This window comes from Cebus imitator, unplaced genomic scaffold (genome assembly GCF_001604975.1).
Source record: "Cebus imitator isolate Cc_AM_T3 unplaced genomic scaffold, Cebus_imitator-1.0 Scaffold74, whole genome shotgun sequence".
Lineage (NCBI taxonomy): Eukaryota > Metazoa > Chordata > Mammalia > Primates > Cebidae > Cebus > Cebus imitator.
Window position 1 is genome coordinate 3,621,669 of NW_016107389.1, and position 9,083 is coordinate 3,630,751.

General features: G+C 43.3%; 1 protein-coding gene across 1 annotated transcript; it reads right to left on the minus strand.

Moving 5' to 3' along the window:
* Positions 1-4,226: 4,226 nt before the first annotated feature.
* Positions 4,227-8,784, minus strand: FAM170A (family with sequence similarity 170 member A). The gene is made up of 3 exons (XM_017531866.2): positions 8,630-8,784; positions 6,162-6,302; positions 4,227-5,050 (listed from the first exon to the last, which is right to left on the minus strand). The coding sequence occupies exons 1-3, from the start codon at positions 8,697-8,699 to the stop codon at positions 4,227-4,229; spliced, it is 1,035 nt and encodes a 344-aa protein (XP_017387355.2). The 5' UTR covers positions 8,700-8,784.
* Between the last annotated feature and the right edge of the window lie 299 nt (positions 8,785-9,083).

The following is a 9,083-nucleotide window of genomic DNA, read 5'->3' on the forward strand; positions in this document are numbered from 1 at the left end:
TGATTAAAAATCAGTAAGTTAAGTGTTCAATAGATGCTAGAAAAAGAAAAAATTGAGTAAACCTATATAAAAAGGAAAGAATTAATAAAGGTATGTTTAGAAAATCTAAAAAAGGAAATAATACAAAATATCAAAACTACTAAAAGATTTTATTTTCAATTATTAAAGTAGCAAATCTCTGGCAACACTAATCAGGTGAACTATGTGAGTAAATGCACAAATAAACAAATTATAAAACAAATGCAAACATAATTAAAATAGAGGATTTTTAAATCACAGACTACCACGACAAAACTATGGACTACTTTGTATTATTAAATGTAATTTGTAAAAATATAAAATTGTTTCAAGAAAATCTGAAAATTTTAAACAATAAATTGAAACAATAAGCAAAATTATTCTCACTCCTCTACCCAAGAAAAGAAAAATCCCAGTTCATAAGGCTTTTAAAGAAAAACTTTACCAAAATTTCAAGGATTAAATGGGAGGAGAGGGGCCGAGATGGCCAACTACAAACAGCTGCAGTGGGTGGCGCCCATCGAGAAGAATCAAAACAGCATGTGAATCCCGCACTGACTGGGTAAATAAAATGCAGTACATGTACATACCATAGAATACTGTGCAGCCATAAAAAGGAACAAGACCACGTCCTTTGCAGGGACATGCATGGAGCTGGGAGCCATCCTCAGCAAACTTACACAGAAACAGAAAACCTGACACTGCATGTTCTCAATTTTAAGTGGGAGTTGAGCAATGAGAACACATGAACACAGGGAGGGGAACAACACACCCTGGGGCCTGTCGGTGGGGTGGAGGGAGGGAGAGCATCAGGATAAATAGCTAATGCATGCGGGGCTTAATACCTAGGTGATGGGTTGATAGGTGCAGTAAACCACCATAGCACACGTTTACCTATGTAACAAACCTGCACATCCTACACACGTATCCTGGAATTTTAATTAAATTTTTTTTTAAAAAAGAAGGATTAAATGAATCCCCATTCCATAGAAGCTCTTTTAGGGATGAGAGAGAGAAAAAAAAATCATGGCATAGGAGATAGTTAATTTTGTTTTTTTTAAAAAAAAAGAAAAAGAAAAACTGGACAATGATAATGTAAGAAAAAATTATGCCCTGATTTTATTTGTGAATAGTCATAGAAATCCTAAATTTCTTAATAGCAAAGTGAACTCAACAATTTAGTGAAAGAAAGTAATGGTAAAATGAGGTTTATTTCAGGGAGGTCAGGATGGTTCATCACCCAAAAACCTATGATGCATCACACAAAATTAACAACTAAAGGAATGAAATCATCTGAATAGATGCATCAAACCCACATAAAATTCAATACTCATTCTTACCATTTTTTAAAAACTTAAGTTATTTGTATGATCACTATTATTTTATATTGTACCAGAGGTCCTAGCCTGTTAACAGAAGAAAAATGCAAGTACTATCTAGAAATAAAAAGGAAAAAAATTAATTCTTTTTAGTTGTATTTAATATGATTGAATATAGAAAAATACAGAATACTACATAGAAATACTTATATCTGAAAAATTTCAAAAAGGTTGCTACATGTGAAATGAAAATTTAAAATATGCATCAATAATAACCAATTCTAAAATATAATAGAAAAAAATATACCATTCATGAGGAGAACGAAAAGAAATCTTGGACTACATTGAATAAAAATTGTATATAACATTTGCGGAGAAAAGCATTAACCATTAATCATTATTGAAGAACAAAAATAGAAGAAAAAATGCTTGATTAAAGGAAGCAATATACCATGGCAATAACTACTAAACTGAAATATCTATATACTTTAGCATAGCAAGAATGTTTGGGTATATGCATCCTCAAGAGAGACTCACACTGTATGGTAATAGAGGAAATTTGGATGCAACTAAAATTTCATCAAAAAGAGAATAAATAAAAAATTGGCAATTTTTTTTTAGACAGTGTCTTGCTCTCTTGCCCAGGCTGGAGTGCAGTGGCACAATCTCAGCTCAGTGCAGCTCAGTGCAATCTGCCTCCCGGATTCAAGCGATCCTCCTGCCTCAGCCCCACTAGTAGCTGGGATTACAGGCATGCACCATCATGTCCGGCTAATTTTTGTAATTTTAGTAGAGACAGGTTTTCTCTACACCATTTTGGCCATGTCTCAAACTCCTGACCTCAGGGGATCCACCCGCCTTAGCCTCCCAAAGTGCTAGGATTACAGACATGAGCCACCACGCCCGGCATATTGACAGAATGAACTATAATACACTAGTAAAAATTAGTTAACTATAGATATGTTTATGGCAATGGATAATCTTAAAAACCTGTTTTTTAATAAAGACAAGTTGCAAAGGACTAGTGAAGTACAATGCTATGTGAAACTTTTAAGATATTCAAAACATTTTATATATTTATGTAATAGTATAAGACATGCCCAGAAGTACTAAAAAAAATACTCAAAATCCATATGTAAAGCAATGGAACAGGGGACTATGACTGTATTTGTAATCATTTTTACTTCAAAGCCAACTGAAGCAAACATGGAAAAATGCTAAGCTTAATAAAGCTGGATGATGGAAACATAGGTATGTAGCAGAGTTTGTCATGGTCTCATGTGAAATGTGGTATTCAGCCTTGGAAAAATTGTCACACAGAAGCCTAATCAATCCCAGGAGCTTGGGTATTGCTGCCTCTGGAAAAGGCTGGTAGAGATCTTCAGTGCTGGTATAAAACTTCATTCACAAACCACTAGAGTGACAGATGAAAATAATGAATAGGGCTGGGCACGATGGCTCATGCCTGTAATCCCACCACTTTGGGAGGCCGAGGCGGATGGATCGCTTGAACTCAGGAGTTCAAGACCAGCCTGACCAACATGGTGAAAACTCGTCTCTACTAAAAAAATACAAAATTAGCTGGGTGTGGTGGTGCATGCCTGTAATCCTAGCTACTTAGGAGGCTGAGGCAGGAGAATCACTTGAACCCAAGAGGCGGGGGTTGCAGTGAGCCAAGATCACACCATTGCACTCCAACCTGGGAAACAAAAGCGAAACTCCATCTAAAAAAAAAGAGAAAGAAAAAATGAAAAAAGAAAATGATGGATAGGTAGATTAATTTGTTAATTAAATAATATATCCAGGGAAGGTTTGAAACACAGCCTTTATTACATATGATGTTTACATGTTAGACTGAGTGCTGGTCCCTCAACTCCTTCATACCTTGGGCAGTCTGTCTGCTACTATCTCCATGGCTCTTTCTTCTCCCTGGAAGTGAAGAAAACAATTGAGGCAGAACAGGAAGAGGCAAGAAACAATATGAGCATTGCTAGTCAGTTACTCTTCACGTTTGTTTAAAGCTCAGAGCCATGCATACCACAGTGAGTTCATTTCCAGATCAACTGCAGCAAAATGAAGGGTCTGAAACATTTCCAGGTCTCTTGGGATTGTATCAGGATCATGTTGTTACCTCTCCAAATTCCCCTTTTCCCCAAGGGCTATATCCATGGGCTGAGGTGAGTTCCCAGCTCAGGCCAAAGGCCCTCATACTCCATACCTCTGATCTTGCTGGCACCCTGGCCTTTCAGGCCAATCCTGGCCCTTGAGGGTACACTGAGCTTTATTTGTCTAGAATAGCTCCAGGATTTCCTCTTAGAATTGAGGACAATCATGGAGACACTGAGAAAGTTCCAGTCAATGCTCTTTACCTCATCATCTAAGAAAATGGAGGACAATTCCTCCAGAAGCACTAGGTACACCACAAGTTGATACAGCTGCAGAGCCACCAGGTAACCCTGTGCAACTCTGCAGCTCCTTCCCTTGGATTCCTCTGGGCCTCACAACACTGCCTCAGAACACTGCAAGTCTCAGGCCTTACCTCTTGCAAGAGAAGGCCACACCATCTTCCAGTATCTTCTGGCCCATAAGTCTCAGTTGCTGTGTGAAAATCAACCCAAAGAAAGATACTTCTTAGTTAATGCGATCTTTGAAATTCTCAGAACTTCCTGCAGGGGCTGGAAAGCTCAGGACAAATCCTGACTTACAATCAAGACTTTATTATATGCCTAGGCAAGAAACAGGAGCCCAGTTATGCCCCTCTCCATTGTTCCTTGAGCCAGTAAAGCTTCCAAATCTCCCTTGCAGAGACCTAAGCCTGAACTGGGGAGAGAGTACTGGCTCAGGGAAGCCATTGCTCCCTCAGCAGACCCAGCCCAACCCAGCTCTTGCTCACTTCCTGTCCTTTGGAATGTCCTTTGGAGAATGAAACACACAGCCTGGACATTGGCTCCAGGATCTCCTCAGGCAATGGTCTTCCCCTGTGGGCTGCTCCTCCTCCTTCTTTTCTTCTGGCTTCTCTTCCTCCTCCTCCTCCTCCTCCTCCTCCTCCTCCTCCTCCTCAGGGTCATCCTCTTCCTCCTCCTCCTCCTCCTCTTGGGTGCTCTCTGATTCCATGTTGCCTGTCAGCTGAGCCATGGTGAGATGAAAGACGTGGCAGCTGAAGCCCTCCCTGATCCCATACTGCACATGCTCCTGGAGGGCTTCCATGGTGGTGAACACCCGGCAGCAGGCCATGCACCTGAAGCCGTTCTCCATGGTCACCAGCCAGTCAGGTGTCTTGGCCCTGGGTCTCTCCTCAACAGCCGGTGAGCCTGGCAGGCTGTCTGACTCTGTCCTCTCCTCATGCTCTTTCTCCTCCCCACTGGGCTCACTGTCAGAAAGGAGGTTTCTGGTGGACACATCCGAGGGGGGAGTACCTACCCGCACAACCTCAGGAAGGGTGACTTCTTCCATCCTTGGCTGCTTTTCTAAGGACTCTGAAGTTTCCTCTGTCTCCCAGGAGACAGCTACACCTTTTTTCATTTGTACCTGCATATAGTATATTTTCATGCCCCTTTCCTCTTTGTTTACACACAGAGAGGACACACAGGTCTTATAGGATGAATGGGGCGACAAAGAGACATGTTGTGAGCAGGGAGGAGTCACTCCTCGTTCCTGAACTTGGGCTAGGGGTGATTGAGGCTGGGGGCTGTCTTGATGTATTCTGTGGATTCCTGGAAAAGGAAATTAGAAACATGAGCAGATGCGCGGAGCATGCCAGAAGCTGGGGGAACATAAGTTGAATACGTGTGGTACAGGAGAGAGGGATTATGGCGTGATGCAGCTGTGTGGTGAGCTTGGTATTTGTCATTCATATTGTGAGGCAGTGATTCTAGTGTCAATTGTGTATAGGGATGTTGATGGGGTGTCTGTATCCAGGGGTGTGGAGTATGGTGGTAAGGACTGCAGCCTCTGTGGAATGTTGGCAGCATGTGTGTGCTATGAGGATGTGAGTTGGTGCCGTCATTGATGTGTTATTTGTGAAAGGTGGGAGGTGGTGTGGGAGAATGGCACTGCACATCATGCATTTGGGTTGTGTGTGTGCAGAGAGTGTACCTGCGGAGAGAGTGGCTGTATGTGTGAGGTGTGTGGGCTAGAGAGTCCCACTGCAGTGCTGGAGGCCTGCGCTGAGGAACTCTCTTCTCTGGAAGGCAAAGGCAGGACCCAGATAGTTTTGCTGAAGGTGCTTAATCTGGTCCTATGGCCCTACACAACAAGCACAAACATTTCTGACTTTTTCTGCTCTCTGACTGCATACCAGGGCTCATGCTCTCCTACACTGAGTTCATATCCATGCTTTTCTAACAGCTGTGTCACCTTGCCCAGACACTTCTGCAGAGCTCTGATCACATCTCACTGCCCTGAGTTTCTTCTCAGTCTCATGCTTGGATCTATGAACCTCCTGCTTTCTACCCAAAGAACCCTGCACCCAAAAAGTCCCATGCCTAAGGAGCCCTGCACCCAATGAGCCCAGTATTCAAAAAGTCCCACACCCATAGCACCCTGCATCCAGAGTCCCATGCTCAAGGAACCCCACACCCTGAGAGTCTCACATCCAAGGAGACCCACACCCAAAGAGTCTCACAACTAAGGAGCCCCAAACCCACAGAGCCCCACTCCTAAAGAGTCTTATACCCAAGCAGCACTGCAACCAAAGAATATCATGCCCAAAGAGCCCTGTACCCAAAGAGCCCCAGTCCCAAGGAGCACCACACTCAAAGATTTTCATGCCCAATGAACCCCGCAGCCAAGGAGCCTCATGCCTAAGGAACCCTGCACCCTTACCACCATGGATGAGCTTGCGTGAAGAAGAAATGCAGGAGAAGTATTCAGAGGTAGAGGAGACTTCTCCTACCCCTTGGCTCCAGCCTTTGGCCACTCCACTGGATCCAGACTGCAGGACAGCCTTTTTGGACTTTGACATTCCTGAGAAAGGTATGAAGTACACAGAGACATGGTGGATGAGGAATGTTTGTACATCATTTATCCATCCAACAAATATTTACTGAGTGGCTGACATATGTCAGGTGTGGTGAACACACATGGTTTATGAAACTGGCTTCTGGTAGATACTCCAGTATTTAATTACCATCAACAGGTATTTTGTAATGTATTTTTAGGAATGTATGCCTGTGTGGTAACTATGAATACGTCTAAAGTGTAACAGTGACGCATATCAGATAGCCTTTGATATGTGTAGGTTCGTGTGGGTATACTGTACAAACGTGTCTGTGTCTATGGAGTTTGTGTGCGTAGTTTGCGTTTACAACCCTGGAATTCTGCAATATGTAACTCTTCCTGATTATATGATGTGGCTTATATTTATAATGTATATTAATTCATTCATCTGGCAATATTTGATGAACAGCTACCATGTATCAGACACCAGTCCACTCTTCTAGACTCTAGGAATACTTAACAAAACAGTCCTTCTTCTAAGTGGACCTTCCATTCTAGACAGGGAAGACAGGCACTAAGCAGAAATCTGTTAAGTATGTAACAGGTCAGCTCATTATGAGTATATAAGGGTTCCCAGATTTAGCAAAAACAGCTAATGCCAAGTTAAATTTGAATTTCTGATAAATTACAAATAATTTTTTAGTGTAAGTATGTCCCTTCAATATTTGTCATCCTTATTTCCTAGTGTCAGTATATTCTGTACCATATTTGGGACACACTCATACCGAAAAAATCATTGGCGGTTTATCTGAAATTCGAGTTTAACTGGACATCCTGTATTTCATCTGGCAACCCTAATAAGGGGATGGTGGTGAATCTTTGTTTTGTTGTGGTCTGTGGCAAAGTGGGCCTAGCACTGCTATGCAGTATGTTACAGATATGGTATATACGATGTGTGGGGCTCTTAAAGAGGTATTTAGAGATAGTTTAAGGTAGCTGTTTTTATGTGAGAATTGAGGAGACACACACACACAAACACACACACCACACCACACAAGAAATCTCTGTAGGAAGAAAGGACTGTCACACACATGGGCTGTGTGAGTATGTAATAGAGGAATGGTGTATATATAACTATATGCACTGTGTGTGGAGGTGTGTGACTTTTTTCCGGTATCAGAGGATATATGGGTATATGAGTGACTGTCTCCTGGAATACCCTGAACAAAAATTCAGTATACACTGTTATGTGTATTGAGTGCTGCCCAGGCCCAGGCATGGTGACAGGAAGCTCACCCTGCAGAACCCACCACAGCACACCCATTATCCCCAATCCTTCCACTACACACACACACACACACACACACACACACACACAAACACACACACACACACAGAGAGAGAGAGAGAAAAAAGATTCTGAAATGTAAGGGTAGCTGTAGGAGAGGAAAACCATTGCCTTCCCCTTACTGTCCCAAGCCCCTCCTCTCCAGGCCTACTCTCTATGCCTCCGCTCCGGGCTCAACCTACAGTCCTTATGACCTTGGGCCTCATAGGCCTGCTGAGCTCTTAATTGCAGCAGAAGCCTCCAGGGCCATCTGGGGCAGGCTCCTTTCTGCTCTGCTCCTTCATGTGACCATCTCCCTTTCAGAACAAAGGGCTTGTTTACATTTAATACATGCCATTATCATGCCTCCTGAGAAATAAACTGACAGCGCTCTAAGGCCCCTCCCCTGTGCTTCATTTCCTCTGGGAAGTCCCACACTCTGGATTCACAAACTCTATTGGATTAATGGGTTAATTCTTCCTGCTGAAGGAATCAAACCTCCCTGGTTTCAGTATGACGCCATCCCTAAACAAGTGTTTAATCTACTTACAACAAGCATTTCATTTCTCAAGATATTTTTCAACAAGGCTTTAACTCATTGGGCTATTCTTTCATTTCTGCTAAAAGGGGCAGTGCAACTCATAGATTTCTACGAGAACCTTTCCGCCCCCAAATCAGTCACCCCAGGGAAAGAACAAATAGACAAAGAGAGAGAGACTCAGGCTGCATCACTGGGTCTTTGTAAGTGGGTCCCCCACCCCGGCCGCGCCTGCCTGGAGACTGACGTAGTTCCAGGTACAGAAGTTCTCAGACGAGCAAAGCTGGCCTTCCGTGTGCAAGCGGCATCTGGACTTCCGGTGCCACCTCACAGCCGGTACCCTCAAGATGGATGTGCCGGTGTCAGCCCGGAGCCAGGTCTCCCCCTCCCTGCTGCATAGGTGGTATATTCTCCTCAGTGCCTCCTCCCTAAAGGCGGCTCAGGCTGGCCAATGACGCTTGTGCCCCAGACGGTTGGCCCAGCACGTACCTCCTCCCTTCTCAGCGGTTTTCTGGGACTCTTCATTTTCCAAATGTTTCCTCTTCTGTCGCCGTTTCATGGAATCAGCTAGAAGAGTTTCTAGAAGATGCTTAATGTCCAGCTCCCCCTTTTTCCTGTAGATTGGCCTTTCTTGACTCTCAGGATATTCGTTTAAAAGATTCAGTACGAATAAAAGTAGTTTTGTCTCCTAAACAGCTGAAGAACTCAGACCGCTTAGGGAACGAGCAGCACTGCCCCGTGCTCGCTACACAGCGGGGCTGTTAAGGGTCAAAGGTCACCAGTCCCTCAGCAGATTCTCTGACCTCAATGATGACATCACAGCGTTCAGTGGACCTACGTCCAACACAGTGGATGCAACTGCACAGACCTTGTTTTCAAGAACAATTCCTTTTTTCCAGTAGAAGTTCTCTAATGAATTCAAGTCTCCCGTATTTCAAATGTG

Coding starts and splice junctions, on each gene's coding strand:
- FAM170A (XM_017531866.2), bottom strand. CDS start 8,699: ATGAAACGGCGACAGAAGAGGAAACATTTGGAAAATGAAGAGTCCCAG. Junction 6,303..8,629: donor AACCGCTGAGAAGGGAGGAG/GTACGTGCTGGG, acceptor TACCTTTCTCAG/GAATGTCAAAGTCCAAAAAG. Junction 5,051..6,161: donor ACGCAAGCTCATCCATGGTG/GTAAGGGTGCAG, acceptor TTCCTTTTCCAG/GAATCCACAGAATACATCAA.